Source organism: Hemitrygon akajei, chromosome 16, assembly GCF_048418815.1.
Source record: "Hemitrygon akajei chromosome 16, sHemAka1.3, whole genome shotgun sequence".
Taxonomy (NCBI): Eukaryota; Metazoa; Chordata; class Chondrichthyes; order Myliobatiformes; family Dasyatidae; genus Hemitrygon; species Hemitrygon akajei.
The window spans coordinates 69,373,915-69,400,466 of NC_133139.1; the positions used below are offsets into that span (position 1 = coordinate 69,373,915).

Below are 26,552 nucleotides of genomic sequence, written 5' to 3' on the forward strand. Positions count from 1 at the left end.
ATTAAATCTGAAAATTGCTCAGCAAAATATTTAGTACGGTGACTTAAATGTTAAAAATCAAAGGTTGAGGATATTAGGCCCACATTTCACTTGCTCAAGAGAATTTTGTGGATATATTACAGCCAACTCCACATCAAATGTACTTAATCCATGCATCTGATCCCAACGCCTCAAACCACATCCCGTAGATTCTCCGTGTACAGGATTTCAGACTGCTGCCTGCTATCCCATGCTAGCACTATACAATTGTCTTTAAAAGCAATGTCTGCTCTTATTGTTGGGATGGATCACAGCACGACATTAGTCCTCTGCGAGGTCTGATTTTATTCCGTTGTTTCTGTTTGTGTTCGGAGTGAATGAAAGAGCTGCGGGATTTTATTTTTCTCCAACTGCAGTTTATAGAAATCCCAAGCCCGGTGAAATTTTTTTGGCAAGTGACCCACATGTTCTATGGAATTCTTAGACAAGAACGAAAAAGAATGAGACTGTTTGGAATGCTACCTTCCGGAATTTGCCTTTTGTTTCTTAGACTTGGGTTTGGTTCCACCGCAGATTCACTGAGCTGGGAACTCTTTCCACGTGCTGGCTTTAAACCTCTGGACTGTAGGATTTTTATGACAGGTTCAATTCAGTTCCTCCATGAGGGTGACAAACTGACTTCCCTCGTACAATAAAATGGACTCTTGACTTTACAATCTGCCTCATTATGACCTTTGACCTTATTGTCCACCTGCACTGCACTTTCCCTGTAACTGTTAACACCTTATTCCTCACTCTATTATCTCAATGAGCTGTGTATGAACAGTATGCATGACAAAATTTTCACTGTACTTTGATACATCTGACAATAATAAATCAATTCCAATTTCTGGACATTAAACAATGGCCAATAAACTAGAAGAGGATCATGGTTGTAACACTGGATAAGGTTAAGATTAGCTTTATTTGTCACATGTACATTGAAACATGCAGTGAAATGTGTCACTTGCATCAAATCAAATCAGCGAGGTTTGTGCTGGGAACAGCTCGCAAGTGTGGCCACTCTTCCAGTTCCAAAACAGCATTCTCACCCTAACCCATATGTCTTTGGAATATCGGAGGAAACCAGAGAACCTGGGGAAAACCCACGTGGTCATGGGGAGTGCGGGAAACTCCTTATACACAGCGGCGGGAATCGAACTCCAATAACCAATTTGCACACACGGAGGAAAAGCAATTATAATAATTATTAGACAACAATTTTTAAATGAAGGATAACGTTGTTTCAGACACCAGCATAAACCTCTCAGATTATAATTAGAATCTGATCAAGAATACCAAATGAACAGAAGTAAAAACGAGATTTAAGGGACCAAACACAAGAAATTCTGGAGATGCTGGAAGTCCAGAGCAAACATGCACAAAATCCTGGTGGAACTCAGCAAGCCAGGTAACATCCATGGACAGGAATAATCAGTCGACTGAATGATAGGTAGATGGATAGTTGATTGATCCCAAAGGAAATTATAGAGTCACAGCAGCATTACAAGTGCACAGATATCCAAATATTCAAAAAAAGCATTAGAAGAGAAGTAAGAAAGAATTAAAAAATAAGTTACCTCAAACATTGTAACGGGAGGGTGTCAGTGTTTCCCCGACTATGGTTCACTCTTTATAGCGCCTAATGGCCGAGGGTAAAAAAGACCTCATATAGCGGTCTTTGGAACAGCGTGGTTATCTTGGTCTATTACTAAAAGTGCTCCTCTGTTCAGCCAAGGTGGCCTGCAGAGGGTGAGAAACATTGTCCAGAATTGCCAGGATTTTCCGTAGGGTCCTTTGTTCTACCACAACTCTTCCACCCAAGGATCTTCCTCCATTTTATACACCCAATCTGACCGTAAATACAAAGAAATGGGAAAAGTAATTTGAACACAAGAGATTCTGTAGATGCTGGATTGCCAGTGCAATTCACACAAGATGCTGGAGGAACCCAGCAGGTCAGGTCGCATCTATGGAGAGGCATAAAAGGTTGACATTTCGGGCTGAGACCCTTCATCAGGACTGGGTAATTTGAGCCTCATTTCTTGTTTACCTGTCACATTATCTTCTGTGGTAACACTTCATTTGCTAGTCTGCCTTGCAGATACCCGCATGACTATAATTCATAGAAGGAGAGGAGGACTAAAGGTGAGGCAGGGTTTTTCATTCTGGTGGAACAAAGAGGCGATTCCTTTGCAATCCTGTCCTGGCACGACATCAATTTGTGGTGGGACTGTGGCTGTGGCATTGATACATTCCTGGATAAATTTTGCTTTAATTTCAATTCTCACACAGGGCAGCGCTCTCCTCCCCCCACCCCCCCCCCCACCACCTTCATACCCATGTCGAGGGGGAAGGGGGAACAATGAGGGCCTTCACTCCGATGAGGCATTCTACATCGCCCTTATTTTAGCTGCATTCTCGATGTGTTACTAATGCATAGGTCAACAATAAGGTTGCTAAGATACCGCAGAAACCTCTTAATGGATATGGTGCCCCAGTAGACCTTTTTCCCTTTATCCAATTGGGGAGCTGTGGAATGTGCAAGGAATGGACTGGTCGGGGGGGGGGGAGGTGGTGGTGGGGGTAGCCTCAGGGAACATGTGTCCACTGACCACCCCCTGGACATACAGGTTTCAACTGAAGGTGATTTTCCAGTACTCTCCATTCTCCGGTCTATGTGCCTTCTTGCAGAGTGCTGGGACCTTAAACGCATAAACTTTTGTGCGTGTATTTAGTTATCGACAGTCAGTTTCTTGATCTGCCTCTACGATTGTGCCAAGAGGCTGCACACCATGCTGACATTACATTGTAACACTACACAGAGGAGCACAACACGCTTCTTGACTTTCACTATAGCTCCAAGCACTTGTTACTAAAAACAGTGACACAAGACCGAAGCATCAGAGGTTGGTTTGGGGCTCCTCGCCCACAGTTCTGATTCTCAGATGAATGGCATCTCAACGAGTGAAAGTATAACTGCCTCCCTTACGGTATCACACGGCTAGAGCGGTTTTGTAATTTGCAGAGAGACAAGAGACTCTGCAGACGTTGGAAATCTGGAGCGCGCGTGCGCGCACACACACACACACACACACACACACACACACACACACACACACACACACACACACACACACACACACACACACACACACACACACACACACACACACACACACACACACACACACCTCAATAGGCCGGGAAGCATCTCTGGAGAGAAATAGAAGGGTCGCGGCCTGAAACGTTGATTGTTTATTCCCCTCCTGACCCTCTGAGTGTGAGGAAACCAGAATACCGGGAGGAAGTCCACGCCATCATGGGGTGGGGGGGGGGGGGGGGGGTCATACAAACTCCTTACAGGCAGTGACGGAATTTAACCCGGGTCAGTGGCGTTGTAGCTTCATGAACAAACAGTTACACTACCATGTTGATGCTTGTTTGTGTCCTGAAAGAAAGATAATCACCTTCCCAAAGGATTCAGTGCTGTTTTAGCTCAGAGTGCAAGTAATAACTTGGCGAAATAGGCTTAAGTTCAAGTGCAATTGTCATTCAACTTTACATGAGTACACAGCTAAACAAAACAGCATTCCTCTGGGACCAAGTAGCAGAACACACAGTACACACAGTCACACACAGTACACAACACATGTAGTCATGACAGCACACACAGTCACAAAATAACATTTGCACAGATCCCTGAGTGGCATGGCCTAAAGGTTGATGGTGCACGGGACGTTGACCTGGAGCCACGTTTCTGCAAGAACAAGCCCGAAGCCGTTCCTCATCTCGTGCTGGGTCAGCTGCAGATGAAGGCAGTCCAGCTTGTCTCCCAGAGAGTGAACACTGGAGAGCAGCACCGACAAGGGCCAGTCCCCAACCCGGCATGGATTCCAGCATGCCCATTCCATTCCATTCAGCTCCTCGCCCATTATTTCCACAGTCGGTATACCGGCTGTTGTAAGTTAGCCTTCGCTTAGGGCACTGGAAAAGGAACCACATACTCATGGCATGTGAGACAATATATTGCTGGGCGACAGAGAGGCTGAACGGGACTGTTAGGATTACTCTCCTGGGAGTTGGCATGTACCAGACAGACTAAATGGCCTTGTAGTATAATAAAATACATAAGTAAATATCATTACAAATACTGAAAGCTCACGGATAAATACAAAATGTGAAATAGCCGCAAAGCAACACACAACATAAACAAGAGGACACTCAGCTTCTAAAGCATTCTGGAATCAATGAGATTGCGTTTGAAGTTTAGCCCAATTCCAGTCTTGTTGCTTTCTCTGCAGCCCCTTCGTATTCCCGTTTCACACAACGCCAGGATATAATGGCTCATATGTGTTTTGTATGGCATAAGACTAAGAAATGATTTATTTACTGCCTTTACTAAGATTAGTGTTCTTCAGAAGTGGCTGTTTCTACCATGCAGGGAGTCAGTTTCATGCATGATTGAATGCCACAAACATCAATCAGATAAGTGACTAATTTTAATTATTTTGGCCAGAAGTTAAATGTGAGGCTTATGATGACAAAGAACTCAGATAGAAATACTCAGGCTGGGCTGACTTCTGCAAAAAAAGTGGTAAAAGTAGGATTCTCCCCAAGTAAGTCACCTGATTTGGGCAACTTAACTGAGATTTTACCAGAGTAATGACAGACTGTGAAGCGGAAGTGACTGATGATAGTTTCATTGGTAATTATCTGCTTCTAAGTGATGCACAGCAAGCACTTTGAGGCACTGAAAGAATAAAATCATCTAAAATCTCCGCTCTCTTTATCAGTGCAGATGAAATGTCTTGAGCAGAAGCATTCCTCCACACATGCTGCCTGAGCTGCTGAGTTCCTCTGACATTTTGTTAGTTGTTCAAGATAAGCCACCCTCTGTCAGGTCAGTGTTTCCAGCAGTGAGGCCCTGGTTACACCCAGTCAGCTCTGCTGGGGCAGACCCCATTGTTCTCCCAGACTCCTTTCAAGCTCTCTCATGGGAAAACAAAGTCAAAATCAAGTTTATTCTCCTCCGCACAAGTACGTGAGCGCACAGGTGCGAAGAAAAACTTACTCTCAGCAGCATCACAGGCAGCTAGCACCGTACGATAAACTGCCTTCCCAAGAAAAGCAGAAATTAAACATAAATTATACAGTATTGCGTATTAGAACAAAAACAGCGAAGTGGTCCAAGTGATCATAACTGCAGTGATTAGGTTTGTGCCGGCTGGTTCTCGAAATGAATGGCTGAAAGTAAGTAGCTATTCTTGAACTTGGTCGTGTAGGACTTCAAGCTTCTGTACCTCCTGTCCGATGGTATGGCCCAGCTGCTGGAGATCTTTGATGGCAGATGCCACCACTGGATACTAATGATGATGGGGAGGGGTGCCCCTGTGATTTATTGGGTTGAGTCCATTACTCTTTGCAGCTCCTTACACTCTTGCACATTCATATTGCCTTACTAGACCCTGAAGCCGATGACTCTGAGGTTTTGCATGTCATCAAACAGTCTAACTAATGTTGACAATTATACTGTTCTAGCCAACGGGAGCCAGTAGGCTTTGCAAAGGTAGTTGAGGACCTTTGCCCGTGTTTGACCACAGTACACGGACAGGTATACTGACCAGTAGGGGTCACTGTACATCATCTAGGAGCAGGAGCTAAATCGGGGTTGGAATTCCTTTATCTTTAAAAAAACTATTGTATTATTATTGTCACATGTACCGCGATGTGGTGGGAAGCTGGTCTTGCATACTCTTCATACAGATCAAATCCTTACAGCGTGCACCGAAATAGAACAGGGCAAAACAATAACAATGCAAAATGGAGAGCAAGAGGAAGTGCAGTGCAGGTGCGAGGTCATAGTGAGGTAGACTGTGAGGTCATAGTGAGGTAGACTGTGAGGTCAAGAGCCCATCTTATTGCAGTAGCGAACTGCTTAAATGTCTTAGAAGAGTTGGGTAGAAGATGCCCTTGAGCCTGGTGGTATGAGCTTTCATGCTAGGATTTGGTCACAGTCACAGGGTCATGGTTATGATCCTTGCTAATTCCAGTGCATTTTGAGGAGGTCTGTGACTTTGAGAACAAACTATTTTTTTTTATAAAGTTCAGGATTTACATGTCTAGTAAATCATGTCATTTGCAGAATTGCATTGAGCACATCTACAAGGAGGGCTGTCATACGAAAGCAGCACCCACCATGCTGCTTTCACAGCAGCCATCGGGAAGGAGGTACAGGAGCCTCAGGTCCCACACCATCAGGTTCAGGAACAGTTATTACCCCTCAACCATTAGGCTCCAGAACCAGAGGAGTTAACCTCACTCTCTTCAGCTCTGAACTGATTGCATAACTTATAGACTCGCTTTCAAGGACTCTAAAAGTCACGTTCTCAGTATTATTTATTTACTTGTTTGTTGTTTATTATTATTTTTTGTTTTTTTTTTGTTTTTGCATAGTTTGTGTTCTTTTGCACATTGATTGCTTGTCAGTCTTGTTTGTGTGTCGTTTTTCATTGAATCTATTGTATTTCTTTGTTCTACTGTGAATGCCCACAAGAAAATGAATCTCAGGGCAGTATATGGTGACATGTATGTATCATAAATTTACTCTGAACTTTGAACTTCGAGAATATAAGTAAACAAAGGTGGAAACACTCAACAGGTCAGGCAGCATTTATGGAGAGAGAAGCAGAGTCAAATATTCAGGGCAAATGCTATCCTTTGTGGGAGCATTTGTAGCCCCTGGTGTTGACATTGGTGAAATGGCAGCTTTTGGCATAGAATCATGATACCAGAAATATATTTCAGAAGAGCAGAAATTTACTGAATTGTGTCTTTTGTAATGTACCAAGAGCGTATAATAGAAAGCAAGTTGTGACCAATAATTTCAGACTGTACCAGAAACATAAGGCACGGACACAAATCAGAAAAGTGCGTACGTGTGATTTTATTGCTCAATTTTCCATGACTTATCCATGACATTTTTCCAAATTTTCAATGACAAAATCATCAGCCTGCCTTTGCCCCACCCTGACAGAAACTGCCAGAACAAAAAATCCGCAGGTGCTGGAATTTTGAAATAAAAAATAGTCAATGTGGCGAGGCACTCAGTGGGTCAGGCAGCAGCTATGGAGAGAGACAAACCAAGGTGATATTTGAAGTCGATAACATTTCATCATTTCAGATCAGATTCAGATTCATTAATTTATCACACACACATTGAAACATACATCGAAGTGTGTCGTTTGCTTTAACAACCAACACAACCTAAAGATGTCCAGCAGGGCATCTCACAAGAGTAGCCACACGTTCGGGCACCAGCATAGCATGCCCACAATGTTCAGCAGAATAGAAAAACTAGACCCTTTCTTCCGTCCTGTGCACCCACCTGGGTGACCGTTCATCTCAAAGATTAACTCATTGCCGTTCTCCACAGACACTGCCTAACCTGTTGAATTTTTCCAGGATTCTCTGTTTTACCTGTCGCGTGGTCTGGAGCACTGCACTAAATTTGACAAGAACAGTAAAGTACTTAAGTGGATATTTTTTGTCCTACAAAATGCTGGATGAACTCTGCTGGTCTGGAAGCATCTATGGAAATTCAGAACCAGAATCAGGTTTATTATCACCGGCATGTGACATGAAATCTGTTAACTCAGCAGCAGCAGTTCAATGCAGTACATAATATAGAAAAAAAAATAACATAAGTAAATCAATTACAGTGTACGTATATCGAATAGATTAAAAATCGTGCAAAAAACAGAAATACTATCTATTAAAAAGTGAGGTAGTGTTCATGAGTTCAATGTCCATTTAGGAATCGGATGGCAGAGGGGAAGAAGCTGTTCCTGAATCGCTGAGTGTGTGCCTTCAGGCTTCTGTACCTCCTCCCTGATGGTAACAGTGAGAAAAGGGCATGTCCTGGGAATAGGGGTCCTTAATAATTGACGCTGCCTTTCTGAAACACCGCTCCTTGAGGATGTCCTGGGTACTTTTTAGGCTAATGATGGAGCTGACTAGATTTACAACCTTCTGCAGCTTCTTTCGGTCCTGTGCAGTAGCCCCTCCGTACCAGACAGTGATGCAGCCTGTCAGAATTCTCTCCACAGTATATCTATAGAAGTTTTTGCGTGTATTTGTTGACATACCAAATCTCTTCAAACTCCTAATCAAGTATAGACGCTGTCTTGCCTTCTTTATAACTGCATCAATATGTTGGGACCAGGTTAGATCCTCAGAGGTGTTGACACCAGGAACTGCTCACTCTCTCCACTTCTGATCCCTCTATGTTCCTTTGTCCTACCCTTCCTGAAGTCCACAATCAGCCCTTCCATCTTACTGATGTTGAGTGCCAGGTTGTTGCTGTGGCACCACTCCATTAGTTGGCATATCTCACTCCTGTATGCCCTCTTATCACCACCTGAGATTCTACCAACAATGGTTGTATCATCAGCAAATTTATAGATGGAATTTGAGCTGTGCCTAGCCACACAGTATAGAGAGAGTAGAGCAGTGGGTAAGCACGCACCGAGGTGCCCCAGTGTTAATCCCTGAATAAAAAGTTGACGTTTTGGGCCGAATACCTTCATCAGGACACACGATAAGTCATGTACCAGTAGCTTACTGGTACAGTATGCCAACTCGTCAGGTCACGTACCTTCATCGTGAGTCCTGATGAAGAGTCTCAGCCCAAACCGTTGACCCATTATTTCCGTCCATGGATACGGCCTGACCTGTTGAGTTTCTACAGCATTGTGTGTGTGTGTGTGTGTGTGTGTGTGTGTGTGTGTGTGTGTGTGTGTGTGTGTGTGTGTGTGTGTGTGTGTGTGTGTGTGTGAGTGAGTGAGTGTGTGTGTGTGTGTGTGTGTGTGTGTGAGTGAGTGAGTGTGTGTGTGTGTGTGTGTTACTCTGAATCTCTGGCATTTACAGAATATGTTGTGTTTATATTTTTTCCTCCTGTTTTGTTGTAAAGTTGTTGTCGCCCTCATTGGGGACCAGCAGCTCCTCTGGTACGGAAGCAGCTGTGAAAGGGCTAACTCTGCCCCTGTTCACCATCACTAGGACATGGCTCTTGGTGAGAACATCACAGCCCACCCTAAGCTCTGAGTCATTCTGTGCTTGGTATGGAGGAGAAGCTGGCCAGTTTGTTTTTCCTTTCCATATCTCTCCTGCCGATCTGGCAGGGTACGTTTTTAAACCCGCTGGGACTCAGTCTACACTGGTGGACATATTCCAGGGGGATTTTCTTTAAATCACTTTACCATTTGAATAGCTGCTGCTGCTTCCTAAAAATAATTTCTCTAATACAGTACTTGATTAATTCCTTGAAAAGGGGAATTCAGCCCGGTCTATCCTTGCCCCACCCCACAGCTAGCCCAACAGAGGTGGGCTGGGTTTGGTGAGCAGAGGGCTGGTAAAGGCAGGAAGAGATACAAGTAAATAAAACAAATTGGTTCAATGTTTATAATTAACTAGTAGGTGGGAATACATTTCACTGCTGGACCACAGCAAGGAAAGGTTTTGAAAGTTCTGACCTACATCACAAACTTCTCAATCTTCGTAATATTGTACTTTATTCTTTCTCAGTCCCTCTTTTGATAAACCCCGAGTGGTTCCGCTCCTCAATTCCACCCCTCCCCATCCTTGTGTTACATGACCCCAGTGTCTGAGACGACGAGCGCCGCAGCGCCATGTTGCTGCAATAACCTGATTTATCTGCTCGCTGCGTTCCCAGGCTCCGCCGGGTAATGAATACCACCGCAGCAGCATCCGAAGCTCTTAAAGTGGCACTTCCTCCCTCTTTTAAAGGAGCCCACTTCCACTTTTGAGTGAGCACGTTTCCTCAAAGACCCTGTCACCACTTTTAAGGGAGCCGTCGGTCCTCTTTAAAAGGGGCACACTATCCATTTTACAGTGACTTCACTCCCACGTTTAGAGGAAAATTTACCCAGCCTCTTACGGAGTCTCTTGCCATCGTTAGAAGACAATCTCCCCACTTTTAAAGGGACAGTCCTTCCAGTTTTAATGGGGCAATAACCCCACTAAGGGGTGCACTCATCAATTTTATAGGGCAACCTGCCAAATTTCTGCGATTCCCCCCCCCGCTCTCTTCCCAAATTTTACTAAATGAACCCTCCCCACACACACACACTTTTTTATATGGGTTCTCTTTCTGTGTTTAACGGGGGGGGGGCACATCTGTAAAGGAGATCGCTCCTCACTTTTAAAGGGTCCTTCATCCCAATTGTAAAGGGGACCAAACTCTCACTTTTAAAGGGACCTCTCCCCAGCGTCTCGCCACTTTCAGTGAAAGCTTCATCACAGCTTCCCAATGTTTCACTACAGTCAGCGGACCGAGCGGAGCAGATGTGAATGACAACTCTTCCCCGGCTCTCTCAGAAATGATCTGATCTCAAGCATACTTCCCCTTGGCCCAGACTTCCTCAACATTTCCCAATCCTTCTCTGCGTCATTCTAAGGTTAAAAAATAGCCGAACATTCTGAATTTAACAGCAACAAACTTTTCAAGAGCATTTTTTTTTGCCTTTAAGAAGTAGTTCAAACCGCTCCCCCCCCCCCCCCCCCCCAGTTATAGGAAGAGGGACTCCTTAGCGAGACGGAACGTAATCTAGAGCTGTTGCCTAGGTGTTTAATAGTGGCGACAGGGTGAGTACTGTACCCAGTCAGTTGGGACAGCTCCCGCCGGAGCACACCCCCACCCCCCCCACCCGCGCGGATGGATACAACCCTGTGTACCACTCAAGGCTGCCTGCGGTGCTGAACTTTTCAAAAAAAGTTTGCTGTGGAGTTTGGAGGCGCGGAATCAGGGGTTCGAATCGAGGATTCTCCCGACGCATCGTGTTTCATTTTTTAAAAAACGCCTTGCCTTGCCTGATGATAACACAGAAAACCTGGGCAGCACGTTTGAATGGATGTATAAGTTAGTAGTGGAATCGGAAGAAATCTCGGAACTTTAAAACTGCAAGCAATGGGGGATTTAAAACTCTGGAATTTACTTTGGGGACTCTTACTGACTGCGCTGTGTGAAGGTACGATTTGATTTAAGGAAAAGCTCACGAGGGCTTTTATTTGCAAGGAGTTTCTGCGGCAAGTAGGGACAATCAGAATTTGCGAGGGTTTGTGTGAAGTATCAGAATGCATGTTTATTTAAAACAATATATTCCGAGAGATCGTGGGAATGTTTTTTTTTGCTGGTTGCAAATAACTACTTTTTCACAGCTCCTGTAGGGATGGTACAAGAACCCTTTTGTGTTTGAGCTAAATTCAACTAACTTCTGATCGCAGTTGCAGGCATTAGGAAGTTTACTAATTTATTTAGCTTTTGCTGGCCGTTGTGGAAAGTAGCCCAGCACAACAGATTTTATCTAGAGGCTTTTAAGATGTAGTTCTAAAAAGGATTTCTCTCTCCCACACACACACACACACACACACACACACGGAGAGTCCTCTGATACACGGCGGCACATGTAACTCGCACTCTAAATGCGCCGGGTTCCAGTTTACCACTTGTTTAGCAGTTTAATGCGCAGATTTGCCGCAATATGGACCAAAAAAAAATCCCTTGCATCCGTGCCGATTGTCTTGCACACATAACAGGCACTTTAACGCGCGTGCGTGTCGATACAAACTTGTATATAAAGTTGTGAAGAGAGCTCTAATTTCCCAGTTTTGACCCCCCCCCCCTTGGAAATTTGCAAACCGCTCTGCCCACCGGATGATTGTGTTGAATTTGGCTATGAACTCCAAAGAAGCAGAGATTTCTTGTCATAGGATGTTAACAGGACCGCAGGAACTTCAACTGAGGGAAGAATCTTTTTCCTCCCCCACTGCGGAGAACCATTTGATCCCTCCGAGTTTTTTTTATTCGCATGCCCCTCCAGCAATGCGTGGGCAGCGAGCTCTGTGAATCCTGGTTGCGGCTATGCAGAAAAATTTCTTCCAAAAATTTAAAGTTTAAGTCGATTATTTGCAGAGGGACGGGCGGGGGTGGGTGTTGGGAACAGAGCGACAGCATGGGTTATGGGGATCTGCTTACTGCGGATGCATCGGGCAACTCTTCTCCGTCTTGTCTCCTTGGGAACCAACTGTTGGACGAAGGCGGGACGGTGAAGTGGGGTGGGGGTGCTGCTTGTCTTTTTGTAGGAGCTGGATTGGTTCACGGGAAACCCAGTGGTAGATCCACTACAAAGAATCTGCGAGTTTTTTACTTGGCATTGTTAGTCCCAGCGCGACCAGGCGAGATCCCCGTCACTGAGCAGACACTGACTCTCTCCATTGTCTGGCCGTAGCCCGAGGCAGGAGTTGCAATGCAGTTCACTCCTGCCAAGGATCTCTTCCCTCCCCGCCAAACAAACAAAAAAAAACTTTGCTTCTCAGCGGTGACCCGAGTCTCTTTTTCCACCACCACCCCGCCCCCCGTCCCTTCCAGCAGGGCGATGTTGTGAGCGACAGTGTTGTGGAGGTTTTACTTTGGAGGGATTCGAGTTTGCCCTCTCAGGCAGGAATCTCAATTTTGAACTTGGTGCTCAACCATTGTGAACACCCCCCCCCCCCCATCTCCTCTCCACTCCTTTGCAAATTGAAGCTGCGTGGACTAGAGATCGTGTCTTGCGAGTATAAATTGAGCGAGCTTGGTCTTTTCAGAGCGAAGGAGGGCGAGAGGTGCATAAGACACGAAGATGGAGTAGAAAACCAGAGGGTGGAAAAGTCTAATACGAGGGGGCGTAATTTTAAGATAATTGGAGGACAGTAATGGGGGTGGGGTGGGGTGGGGAGGATGTCAGAGATCAATTCTTTATCCAGAGTTCTGCGTGTGCGGGATGCCCCGTCGGCACTGATGGTAGAGGCATATACTTTAGGGGCATTCAAAAAAACTCCGCTGCTTGTTCATCCATTTCTAGCCTGGTATCTTACAGCACCCTGGAAGAAGGTGGATTGTTATTCCTGAAAAGCTCCACCGTGCACGGAACATGGAGAAGCTCTTCAGAAATGACCCCCCGTCCCCGTCCTCTTCCATATATCAGTGTGGGAATAAAAGAGACGTATTGGGATTCGTGATCTACCCTCCCCGTCTCCCGTTCTGGAGATCTCTGTGACCCTGCCCTTCTAGACTCCAGTGCTGGCTTCTCTCTAAACACAAACATAGAAGGGTCGCGGGAGGGGACAGAGGTTCAAGGTGATCGGCAAAAGAATTCGGCGTGACGTGGGAATAAGCCTCCTCACTCATCGAGTGGCCCTGGACCAGCCTTCCCGGCATGGAAGGACCGTGGAAGCAAATTTAATCAGGGGAGTTAACCAGACAAAATAAAATCTAACGTTACAACGCAGTACAGGCCCCTTGGCCCACGATGTTGCGCTGACCTTTTAACCTGACATAAAATCGATCTAACCCCTCCCACGCAGCCCTCCGCTTTCCTGTCACCCGTGTGCCTCTCTAAACGTTTCTTAAATGTTCCTACTGGCCTGCCTCCACCATCACACCTGACAGCACTTTCCACACGCCCACCATTCTCTGTGTTTAAAAAAAGCTAGCTCTGACGTTCTCCTTATACTTTCCTCCAATCACCTTAAGATTATTACTTTTTTGCATTTTTATTTAGAGCTATAGCACGGTAACAAGCCCTTACCACGTGACCAGTTAACCTGCATGCGGAGGAAACCCATACTGTCATGGGGAGAAGGTACAGTCTCTGGTGGGAATTGAACCTGGGTTGCTGGGTTGGTGTTAGCGTTATGCTAACCGCTACACTCCCACGTGGCCCTCTCATTGGCCATTACCACCCTGGTAAAAAGCCTCTGGGTGCCCACGTGACCTAGTCCTTCTATCATCTTGGACGCCTCTATTGAAATATGAGGGAGAAGGGAAGAGAGAAGGTTATGGAGAATAATCTGGGGACTAGGACTGGCTGGATGTGGATCTTACAAAATCAGAACCAGAATCAGGTTTAATATCACCAGCATATGTCATGAAATTCTTAACTTTACAGCAGCGGTACAATTAAATACGTGATAAGTAAATATAGAGAAAAAATGCTGATGACTATTAAATAGTTAAGTTTAAAAATAAGTAGTGCAAAAACCCAGAAATGAATTAGTGAGGGAGTGTTCATGGGTTCAATGTCCATTTAGAAATCAGATGGCAGAGGAGAAGAAGCTGTTCTTGAATCACTGAGTGTGTGCCTTCAGGCTCCTGTACCTCCTCCCTGATGGTAACAGTGAGAAAAGGGCATGCCCTGCGTGCTGGGGGTCCTTAATGATGGACCCCACCTTCTTAACGCCCAGCTCTTTGAAGATGTCTTGGATACTGCGGAGAATGGAACTGACTAATTTTACTATTTCCTGCAATTTACTTCGACCTTGTGCTGTGCCCCGCCGCCCCCATACCCTATGGTGATGCAGCCAGTCAGAATGCTCTCCACGGTACATTTGTAAAAATTTTCAAGTGTTTTAGTTGAGAAACCAAATGTCCTCAGATCCTGAATGAAATTTGGCCATCTCTGGTGGTTCGATCGTGGGAGGACGATACTCTGCTGGCAGAGGCTTCAGTTGCAAAAACTTTTGGCCCTTGTCAACCTTCCCACACGTTTTCTGTTCCTCTGACCATACACCACCCTGTAACAAAGTTGTTAGACATCTGCCCAGTGTTACTTATTGCTTTGCCCTATTTCACTGCTGTGCTGTAATGAGTTAAACTGTACGGATGGCTCAGAAGACCCGTTTTTCACGGTACCTCTGTACACGTGACAATAAACCAATTTTATCTGCCCAAGTGTCTCCAGTGACATGGGTTCACACACACAAGATGCTGGAGGAACTCGGCAGGTCAGGCATCACTTATGGCGGGGTGTAAACAGTCGATGGTTTGGGCTGAGACCGTCGATGGTTTGTTCTGCTACGTAGATGCTGTCGGACCTGGTGAGTTCCTCCTGCCCCTGCAGAATCTCGTGCATTCAGTCCTGGTAATTGGCTTATTGTTGTCACGAGCACCAAGATGCAGTGAAAAGCTTGTTTCCACACCAGCCAGATGGATATTCCGGACATTAAGTGCATCGGTGTTGCACAAGGAAAGAAAAATCAGGAAAAAGGACTTCTAAGCAACTCAAAATGCTGTACTGTGTAAGAGATGCAAGTTGTTAAGAAATCAAAGCTCTTGGTTACTGCTCTTTCCTGTTATGTTGTAATCTTGTATTTTCCATGGCATCATGAGTTCACTCGTGATACCGATTCCTTCTCCTTCTCCCTTTACCGTGTGGAGCGTGACCATCACAGACAAGATGTGCTGTGTATTCTACCTAGTTCTTTGCAGTTTTTTCCTCTAGAGAGCTGCCAATGATAGAAATCAAACAGGACTGGTGACAGCCTGCAGTATCTTTTCTGCCGGATACATCTGGTCTCTACGCTGAGTGGGCTTTGCGCTTTGCTACGGCTGATCTTAGATCTTTCCTGTAACTTCCAGCATATCGTACTCTGCAAACCTTTACCATCATCATGACAAGAGACCATAAGACATAAGGGCAGAAGTAGGCCATTTGGCCCATCAAGTCTGCTCTGCCATTCAGTCATGGGCTGATCCACTTCATCCAGTCATCCCTACTCCCCTGCCTTTACCCCATACCCTTTGATGACCTGGCTAATCAAGAACCTATCTATCGCTGCCTTAAAAACATCCAGTGACTTGGCCTCCACAGCCGCTCATGGCGACAAATTCCAAAGATTTACCACCCTCTGACTAAAGTAATTTCTCCGCATCTCAGTTCTAAATGGACGTCCTTCAATCCTGAAGTCATGCCCTCTTGTCCTAGACTCCCCTACCATGGGAAATAACTCTGCTATATCTAATCTGTTCAGGCCTTTTAACATTCGGAATGTTTCTATGAGATCCCCCCTCATTCTCCTGAACTCCAGGGGATACAGCCCAAGAGCTGCCAGATGTTCCTCATACAGTAACTCTTTCATTCCTGGAATCATTCTTGTGAATCTTGTTGAACCCTCTCCAATGTCAGTATAGCCTTCCTAAAATAAGGAGCCCAAAACTGCACACAATACTCCAAGTGTGGTCTCCCGAGTGCCTTATAGAGCCTCAATGTCACATCCCTGCTCTTATATTCTATACCTCTAGAAATAAATGCCAACATTGCATTCGCCTTCTTCACAACCGACTCAACCTGGAGGTTAAGAGAGTTATTTTTTCACATTGGTTGTTTGTCAGTCTGTTTGTGTATAGTTTTTTCATAAACTCTATTGTATTTCTTTATTTTCCTGTAAATGCCTAAAAGAAAATGAATCTCAAGGTAGTATATGGTGACATATACATACTTTGATAATAAATTTGCTTTGAAACTTCAACTATTCTCTTCTTTAGGTCAGTGCCCCTCTTCAGATTAGATGTGTGTCTAAACTTCACCTGCCTCCTGCTATAACAGTTAACATGCCATCCCATCGAAAATCTATCAGTCTTAATTCTGAATTTTTCATTTGGTCTTGGCCTCAACAATTTTGTTTTGGGAGACGTACACAGCTCCTCTATGAAGACACACGCTGTGTCACCTTTGACCTCTAATTTTCAGCCTAAGTGTTCTTTCCCATTGTTCACTACTAGAGGAAATAGTTTATTTTCACCATTCTATCAAATCCTTTAATTACTTCAGTTAGTTTTCCCCATACACGTTTCTATATCAAGTACATGTGAGCTTGATTCATTCAAAGCTCTCCCCGTCGTAAATATTATTAGTTGTTATTCTTTTTCACCTATCAACTCCTGGCTTCGTACTTTTGCCCCCTCCCCACTCACCTTCCCCTTCATCTGGTCTCACCTATCACCTGCCAGCTTGTACTCTTTTCCCCTTCTCGCCAGCTTCTTATTTCTGCTTCTTCACCCTTCCTTTCCAGTCCTGATGAAGGGTCTCGGCCCAAAACATCAACTATTCATTCCCCTCCTTGGATGCTGCCTGACCTGCTGAGTTCCTCCAGCAGTTGGTGTGTGTTGCTCTGTGTTCACGAAGTACCCTTCCTGGCATTCAGAGCTGAACACCACACCTGAGTAGGATCTAACAAAAAACGTTAAAAACTCCTTTGCTTTCCAGGATATCTGAAATAATGGGCTTGTATTCCACTGGCCTCTTTGATTTTAATCTTCTGGCTCTCAATATTTCTTATGCAAAGGCTTGAAAATCTGTCTGCAAAAGGACAATTCTGAGATGGATTCTTTGATCCAAAGTTTCTATCCATTCACTAAATCTACCAGTGCCCCCTCTGTAATAATCCAGCTGATGTGGAGCTAGGATTGATGGCTTTCTGCTCCTGAAGTAGAGGGAGAGTGTAGGACTACAGTGCACAGCCTCTGAATAGAAGGATGTCCATAAAACCATTGGAGATAGGAGCAGAATTAGGCCATTCAGCCCATTGAGTCTGCCCTGCCATTTCATAATGGCCGAACAATTTTCCTTCTCAACTCCATTCTCCTGCCTTCTCTCCGTAACTTTCATGCCCTGACTAATCGACAACCTATCAATTTCCACCTTAAGTACACACAGTGACCTGGCCTCCACAACCACCTGTTGCAATGAATTCCACAAATTCACCAGCCTCGTGCTAAAGAAATTCCTCATCATCTCCGTTGTAAATGGATGTCTTTCTATTTTGAGGTTGTGTCCTCTGGTCCTAGACTGCCCCACTACAGAAAGCATTCTCTCCACATCCATTCTGTCCGCACCTTGCAACATTCAATAGGCTTCAAAGAGATTTCCCCTCATTCTTCTAAATTTCAGCCGGTACAAGCACGCAACAATAAGCATTCTTCATCCGGTAAGCCCTTTCATTCTCGTGAATCACCTCTGAAACCTCTCCAATGTCAGCACATCCTTTCTCTGATAAAGGGCCCAAAACTGCTCACAATACTCCAGGTGAGGCATCACCAGTGCCTTATAAAGCCTCAGCATTACATCCTTACTTTTATATTTTTGCCCTCTTGAAATTTATACTAACATTGCATTGGCCTTCCACACCACCAACTCAACCTGCAAACTGACCTTTACAGAGTTCTGCATGAGGACTCCCAAGTCCCTTTGCACCTCGGATTTTTGCACTTTCTGCCTGTTTAGGAAATAGTCTATGCTTTTATTTTTTCCACCCGTAGCATGACTGTATACTTACCAACACTCTATTTCATCAGCTGCTTCTTTGCCTATTCTCCTAATCTGTCTGAGTCATTCTTCAGCCTCTGCTTCCTCAACACTACCTGCTCCGCCTCCTGTCTTTGTATCATCTGAAAACTTGGCCCAAAACCCATCAATTCCATCATCCAAATCCGACGTATAACATAAAAAGAAGCAGTCACAACATCAACCCCTCCCAAGCGCCACTGGTCACCAGCAGCCAACCAGAAAAGGCTCCCTTTATTCCCAATCAACCAATCCTCTATCCATGCCAGAATCTTTCCTGTAATAGCATTGCCTCTTGTCTTGTTAAACAGCCTCAGCTCTTCAAAGGCCTTCTGAATATTCACCGATTTTCCTTTGTCTATCCTGGTTGTTATTTCTACAAATAATTCCAACAGATTTGTTAGGCAAGATTTTCCCTTGAGGAAACCATGCTGAGTACGGCCTATTTTATCATGTGTGTGTCTATGTACCTTGAGACATCATCCCTAACAATCAACTCCAACATCTTCCCAGCTACTGAGGTCAGGCTAACTGGCCTATAGTTTCCTTTTAGAACAGAGTGAGATGGGGTTTCTTTAGCCAAAGGAGCAAGAATGACAACGGAGAAGCAAGATTAAACGTTATAACAGTCATGTTATTAACAATATACATTGGGCCACTTGTAGTGTGTGAGCGATGAACCAGGTCCACTGAGACAAATCACGTGTGCTTGAAAGGCTTTGCAAAAACTCTGCATGTAGGAGGCCCATACTATCTGATACAGTTCAGTGAATCTGTGGAATTCATTGCGACAGATGGTTGTGGAGGCCAAGTCATTGGGTATATTTAAAGCAGAGGTTGATAAGTTCTTGATTAGTAAGGGCATCAAGGGTTTCAGCCTGAAACCTTGACTATTCTTTTCCATAGATGCCGTCTGGCCTGCTGAGTTCCTCCAGCATTTTGTGTGTGTTGCAAATGCTTCGGGGAGAAGGCAAGAAGATGGTGTTGAAGGGGAAAGTGGCTTGCAGACGGATTGGGGTTGGATGGGGCAGCGTGGTAGAATAGCAGGCAGTGTAACGCTCTTCCAGCTTGGGTGTTGGAGTTCATTTCCGGCACATCCGTGTAAGGAGTTTGTGCTTTTTCCCTGTGATCGCGTGGATTTTCTCTGGGTGCACCAGTTTCCTCCCCCAGTCCAAAGATGTACAGTACCTATCAAAAGTATTCCCCCCCCCACCCCTCCAGAATTTTTCATTTTTATTGTTTTACAACAGTGGACTTTTTTACACTGATCAATACACAAGACTCTTTCGTATCAATGTGAAAACAAATTTCTACAAATTGGTCTAAATTTATTACAATTATTAAACACAAAATAGTTGATTGCATAATTACGCACCCCCTTCCAGTCAGTATTTAGTAGATACACTTTTAGCAACAATTACAGACTTGAGGCTGTGTGAATGGGACACTGTAGATTGTTCTGCTGAAGGGTTTCGACCAGAAACATTGACTGTACACTTTTTCCATAGATGCTGCCTGGCCAGCATTTTGTGTGTGTTGCTTGGATTTCCAGCATCTGTAGATTTTCTCTTATTTGTGATTGGATAGGTCTCTATCAGCTTTGCACATCTGGACACTGCAATTTTACCCCGTTATTTTTTTACAAAACAGCTTAAGCTCTATCAGATTGCATGGGTATCATGAGGGAACAGCCCTTTTCAAGTCCAGCCACATATTCTCAATTGGATTGTGGTCTAGACTCTGACTTGGCCACTGGAGGTCATTAACTTTGTTGTTTTTAAACCATTCCTGTGTAGCTTTGGCTTTATGCTTGGGGTCATTGTCTTGCTGGGAAAGAAATCTCCCAAGTTGCAGTTCTCTTACAGTCTGCATCAGGTTTTCCCTGTATTTTGCTGCATTCATTTTACCCTCTAACTTCACAATGTTTCACAGTAGGGATGGTGTGTTTTTGATGATGTGTTGTGTTTGGCTTATGCCAAACGTAGCATTTGGTCTGATGACCAAAAAGCTCAATTTTGGTTTCATCAGACCATGGAACTTTCTTCTAGCTGAGTTCAGAGTCTCTCACATGCATCAGGCATGCTTCAAGCCAAGATTTCATGTGAGTTTTTTTCAACAGTTGCTTTCTCTTTGCTATCCTCTGATAAAGCTGTGACTGCTGAAGCACCCGGGCCTCAGTTGTTGTATGCGCAGTCTCTCCCATCTCAGCCACTGAAGCTTGTATCTCTTCCAGAGTTGTCATGGGTCTCTTGGTGGCCTCCCTCACTAGTCCCCTTCTTGCATGGTCACAAAGTTTTTGAGGACAGCCTGCTCTAGGCAGATTTACAACTGTGCCATATTTTTTCCATCTCTTGATGATTGACTTAACTGTACTCCTAGGGAAATTCAATGACTTGAAAATTTTCTTTTTTTCATCTCCTGACTCATGCTTTTCAATAACCTTTTCACAGAATTGCTTGGAGTGTTCTTTTGTCTTCATGGTGAGGTTTTTGCCAGGATACTGACCCACCAGCAGTTGGACCTTCCAGATACTGGTGTATTGTTACTACAGTCAATTGAAACAACTTGACAGCACACAGGTCTCCAAAAACAGATCTCCATTTAACTAATTATGTGACTTCTAAAACCAATTGGCTGCACCGGTGATGATTTGGTGTGTCATATTAAAGCGGTTGAATGCTTATGCAATCAATTATTTTGTTTTTATATTTGAAATCAATTTAGATCACTTTGTAGAGATCTTTGTAGACACATAAGAGTCTTTTTCCATTGATCAGTGTCAAAAGAAGCCAAATTAAATCCACTGTGATTCAATGTTGTAAAGCAATAGAGCATGAATACTTCCAAGGTGGGGGGAGGTGAATTCTTTTTATAGGCACTGTATCAGTTAGTAGGTTAATTGTCCTGTGATTAGGTTATGGTTAAAGAGGTGGGTTGCTGTGTGGCCAGTTCTCTAAATAAAATGAAACATAAATTAAATCAGCCATGGTGGAGCAGATTCGATGGGCTGAATGGCCTAATTCTGCTCCTGTGTCTTGTGCTTTATGGTCATCACTGGCGTTCCTGGAGTGGGGCATTGCCAATCTGAAGTTCATTCTAATTGTCATACTGTCTGGTATCTCCTAATCAGTTGCCTCCTTTCTCTTGGTCTCCCAACATATCATTTCATGAAGTATGAAGAGTAATGATTACAGTAAAATTCCAGTAACCCAGTGTCCACTTGTTGGAAACTCCGAAGTTCAGGGATCGGTCTGGAATTAGAGCTTGGGGTGTGTGGTCACGGCAGGACCAGGGTGTGGAGTGGGAGGACACCAGAGTTGGGGTTAGGCTGCGCTTGGAGTATTGTGAGCAATCAGTCCCATTACAGGAAAGATGTGGAGACTTTGGACAGGATACAAAGGGATTGCCGGAATATAGGCTCTAGTAGAGGATGTGAGGAATGAGGAGAGGTTGGAGAAACATGGTTGTTTTGCTGAAGCATTGGAAGCAGAGGGGTGACCTGCTTATAAATTATGAGAGGGCACAGACAGGGTAGACAGTCAGAACCTTTATCCCAGGGTAAACATGACAAGTACTAGAAGACATGAATTTGGGTGAGAGGGGAAAGTTTAAGGGAGATCTGTGGGGCGGGATCCTTAGATAGAGAGGGCTTGGTGCTTGAATGGTCTGCTGGGCGAGATGACAGTGGTGATTAAGAGGCTTTTAGATAGAAACACGCTAAAATCTGCAGGAAGTTCTGGAATATGGATCGTGTGCAGGAAAAAGAGAATTAGTTTAATTTGATATTGTGTTTGGCATAGTCATTGTGGGTTGAAAAGCTGTTCCTGTGTTGACTTGGCCTGTTCTGTTATGTGGAACATCATGGGTTAGGATCATGGTTTCTAGACAGATTGGGGTTGGATACCTTCTGTATTTCACAAACCTGTTAAACACTGGGTTCACTGGGAAGATATATTATACCATTGTGTGTCAGTTGACAAAGTGAAAGTGTGTTGGGATAGAATTAGGAGTAACATTCAAAAGTCTGGAAAACCTACTGATTCTACATTACCAAAGTCCTAATTATCAGAGTTCTGCTATATGCCTCTGCCAGGGGCATCTTTTGTGACTCACTTGGAGTTTCAGCTGCATGTAAGCTGTAAAAAAAACCCCCTAGCCAAATGGTGAGCTTAATCTCTTTCTGCCTTTGCGTCCACTGAGAAACTCGCTCTGCAGCTTACTAACAATGCCCGCGGAACGACACAATTGTTCAGTGAAGCATTTTGGCAGGAAAATTGAGGGGAAGAGAAATGAACTGAACAGTGCATTCTCAAAGAGGAACAGAAGAGACATGAGGGGGTATCAGCTCACATCCTTGATGACGACTGGTTAAGACAAGCTGATTTTAAAAAAATGTTAAAAAGGAGGCAGAAAGCAGAGACGTACTACTAAACCTTTATAAATCATTTCTTAGGCCCCAGGTGGAGTATTGTGTTCAGTTCTGGGCACCATGCTTTGAAGAACAATGGCGATTCCTGCAGAAGGTGCAGGAGAAACTTACCATTGGAATGGGATCTGGGACTTAATTAATGTGAAGAGGCTGGAGCCGCAGAGGCTGCAGTCTAAGTTTGTACTCTTGGCACTTGGACTATTAAATTAGCGGTAGGAAGCTGCGTGGGAATTTAACCTTGGTTTGTCAGGCAAATGCAACTGAATGGTGATCATGGACAGGGCTGACTTCCGTCACTTTCCCAAACAAGGGTAACTAGTGGTGCTTCCCTATGTTTCACAGTGTTTCTTCCAATGCCCCTCCCCATGGTCCACCTCTTCTACTTTCCTGCCTTCATTCTTGTAATATTCTTGGACAATTTCCTCTTGTGTGCTGCAGTTCAATATCATTTCTGTGTCATCTGCTCGACCCTCCCAGTGAACGTGACTCCAGGACGGAAGAAGTTGGGGGTTGGGGGGTGGGGTACACGGTAGTGTGACACTGTCACAGTGCCAGAGATCGCTGATTGCGGTTTAATTCCCATCACTGCCTGTAGGGCGTTTGTAGATTCTGTCCGTGACCACATGGGTTTGCTCCAGTTTCTTCCCATGTTCCAAAGATATATGGTTAGTGTTAGTGAGTTGGTCGTGCTGCGTTAGCACCGGAAGCATGGTGACAGTCACAATCTGTCCCCAGCACAATCCTCACTGATTTGACTTAACGCAAATGATGCATTTCACTTTGTTTCAATGCACAGGTGACTCCTTAATTATTTTCAAAGCCACTTTTTAATTATTTTCTAGTAAGACAGCAATTAACACACTCAAAGACCTGGATCATCGATTGGTGTATAAAATCATGAAGAACACGCATGGTCCTTTCCCTGCGGTTGAAGAATCAGGAACTAGGGGACGTGGCTTTAGGGTGTGGAAATGGGTACCTGAGCAGCAACCTTTTCACCCAGAGCTGCCAGAGGAAGTGGTTGAGATAGGACATTAATGGCATTGGAAAGGTATTTGGATGGGCATTTGGAAAGGTTTAGAGCAGGGGTTCCCAACCTTTTTTATGCCGTGGACCAATACCATTAAGCAAGGGGTCCATAGAACCCAGGTTGGGAACCCCTAGTTCAGAGGGATATAAGCCAAATGCAGGTAAATGCTTAGATGGTATTCTTGGCCAGAATAGTACAGTAGGGCTGAAGGGCATGATTCTGTGCTATGTGGCCCTGACTTTCGATAGGTATGGTCATTAATTTCAAAAAAGGCATGGGTTGGTGAATAGTATATAGCATGATCCAAAATATTAGAATTAAGCAGAATAAAATGTTTTCAAAATAAGGTCCATAGGACACAAGAAGCAGAGTTAGACCATTTGGCCCATTGAGTCCGCCCGACCATTCAATCATGGCAGAAGGTTAACTTACAAGTTTTCTGTGGAAAAGAAGGCAAATGCAATGTTGGCATTGCCTGCAGAAAAAAAGCATGAAGGAGGTGTGGGATGGGATGAAGATCATCACCGGATGCAGTGCAAAGCGGGGGGCGAACATAAGTGGAGATGTGGAGAAAGCGAACCAGCTGAACAACTTCTTCAACAGGTTCGACAGCTCAATCTCATCCTCACCGCAGAAATCCACACCAGGCTTACTTCCCTCACAGGAAAATAGCCACTCACAGGAGACCTTGCCCACGCCCAGGATTATGGCTGCACAGGTGGAAGGTCAACTGAGGAAGATCTGTACCAGCAAGGCGGCCGGACCGGATGGAGTATCCCCACGATTACTGAGGGCCTGTGCGACTGAGCTGGGAGAACCACTACAGCGCATCTTCAACATGAGCCTGGAGCAGAGAAGAGTACCCAGACAGTGGAAAACATCCTGTATTGTCCCGGTACCGAAGAAACCACAACCAAAGGAGTTGAATGACTTCAGACCTGTTGCCTTGACGTCGCACGTTATGAAGACCATGGAGCAGCTGATAATACAGAATCTGAGGCCACAAACCAGGCACGCCCAGGATCCTCTTCAGTTTGCGTATAAGGAGAAGGTGGGAGTGGAGGATGCTATCACGTATTTGCTGCACAAATCACTCTCTCACCTAGAGGGGGTCAGTTGTGCTGTGAGGATTACATTCCTTGACTTCTCTAGTGCCTTTAACACCATCCAGCCCAAGATCTTAAGGCACAAACTAACGGAGATGGGAGTAGACTCTCACATGGTGGATTGGATAGTGGACTACTTGACAGATAGACCTCAGTATGTGTGGTTGGGAGACTGTAGGTCTGACACGGTGGTCAGCAGCACAGGGGCGCCGCAGGGAACCGTACTCTCTCCGGTCCTGTTCACCCTGTACACATCAGACTTCCAATATAACTCGGAGTCCTGCCATGTGCAGAAGTTCGCTGATGACACGGCCATAGTGGGATGTGTCAGGAATGGACAGGAGGAGGAGTATAGGAAACTGATACAGGACTTTGTGATATGGTGCAACTCAAACTACCTGCGTCTCAATATCACCAAGACCAAGGAGATGGTGGTGGACTTTAGGAGATCTAGGCCTCATATGGAGCCAGTGATCATTAATGGAGAATGTGTGGAGCAGGTTAAGACCTACAAGTATCTGGGAGTACAGTTAGACGAGAAGCTAGACTGGACTGCCAACACAGATGCCTTGTGCAGGAAGGCACAGAGTTGACTGTACTTCCTAAGAAGGTTGGCGTCATTCAATGTCTGTAGTGAGATGCTGAAGATGTTCTATAGGTCAGTTGTGGAGAGCGCCCTCTTCTTTGTGGTGGCGTGTTGGGGAGGAAGCATTAAGAAGAGGGACGCCTCACGTCTTAATAAGCTGGTAAGGAAGGCGGGCTCTGTCGTGGGCAAAGTACTGGAGAGTTTAACATTGGTAGCTGAGCGAAGGGCGCTGAGTAGGCTACGGTCAATTATGGATAACTCTGAACATCCTCTACATAGCACCATCCAGAGACAGAGAAGCAGTTTCAGCGACAGGTTACTATCGATGCAATGCTCCTCAGACAGGATGAAGAGGTCAATACTCCCCAATGCCATTAGGCTTTACAATTCTACCGCCAGGACTTAAGAACTTTTTAAAAGCTATTATTAATGCTTTTTGAGATAGTGATTTAGATGCATATCATATTTTTTACTGAGTTAAGTATTGTATGTAATTAGTTTTGCTACAACAAGTGTATGGGACATTGGAAAAAAAGTTGAATTTCCCCATGGGGATGAATAAAGTATCTATCTATCTATCTATCTATCTATTTCAAGGGGAATAGAATATAATAGCAAGGAGGTAATGCTATTTATAAGACACCAGTCAGGCTGCACTTGGAGTATCATCAACAGTTTAGGGCCCTATACCTTAGAAAGGATTAGACCATAAGATATAGGAACAGAAATAGCCCATTCAGCCGATTGAGTTGGCTCAGCCATTCAATCATGTGCTGATCCAATTCTTCCGGTCATCCCCATTCCCCTGCTTGCACCCCATACCCTTTGATGCCCTGGCTAATCAAGAACCTATGTATCTCTGCCTTAAATGCACCCAATGACTTGGCCTCCACAGCCGCCTGTGGGAACAAATTCCACAGATTTACCACCCTCTGACTAAAGTAATTTCTCTGCATCTCTGTTTTAAATGGACGTCCTTCAACCTTGAAGTCCTGCCCTCTTGTCTTCGACACCCATACCATGGGAAATGACTTTGCCATATCTAATCTGTTCAGGCCTTTTAACATTCGGTCATTGGAGAGAGTCCAGAGGAAGTTCATGAGGATGATTCTGGAAATGAAGAGGTTAAAATATGAGGAGCATTTGGCAGCTTTGGGCCTGTACTCACCAGAATTTAGAAGAATGCATGGGAGATCTCATTGAA

At 44.7% G+C, this 26,552-nt stretch overlaps 1 protein-coding gene across 3 annotated transcripts in view; it reads left to right on the forward strand.

Annotated features, from left to right (window-relative positions):
* The first annotated feature begins 10,785 nt into the window (after window positions 1-10,785).
* Window positions 10,786-26,552, forward strand: part of notch3 (notch receptor 3) — a 209,945-nt gene continuing 194,178 nt past the window's right edge. For all 3 annotated transcript variants that reach the window (XM_073069111.1, XM_073069113.1, XM_073069114.1), the window contains exon 1: window positions 10,786-11,066. In XM_073069111.1, the coding sequence (XP_072925212.1) occupies window positions 11,006-11,066 (61 nt within the window). In that variant the 5' untranslated portion in view covers window positions 10,786-11,005. The remainder of the gene's footprint in view (window positions 11,067-26,552) is intronic.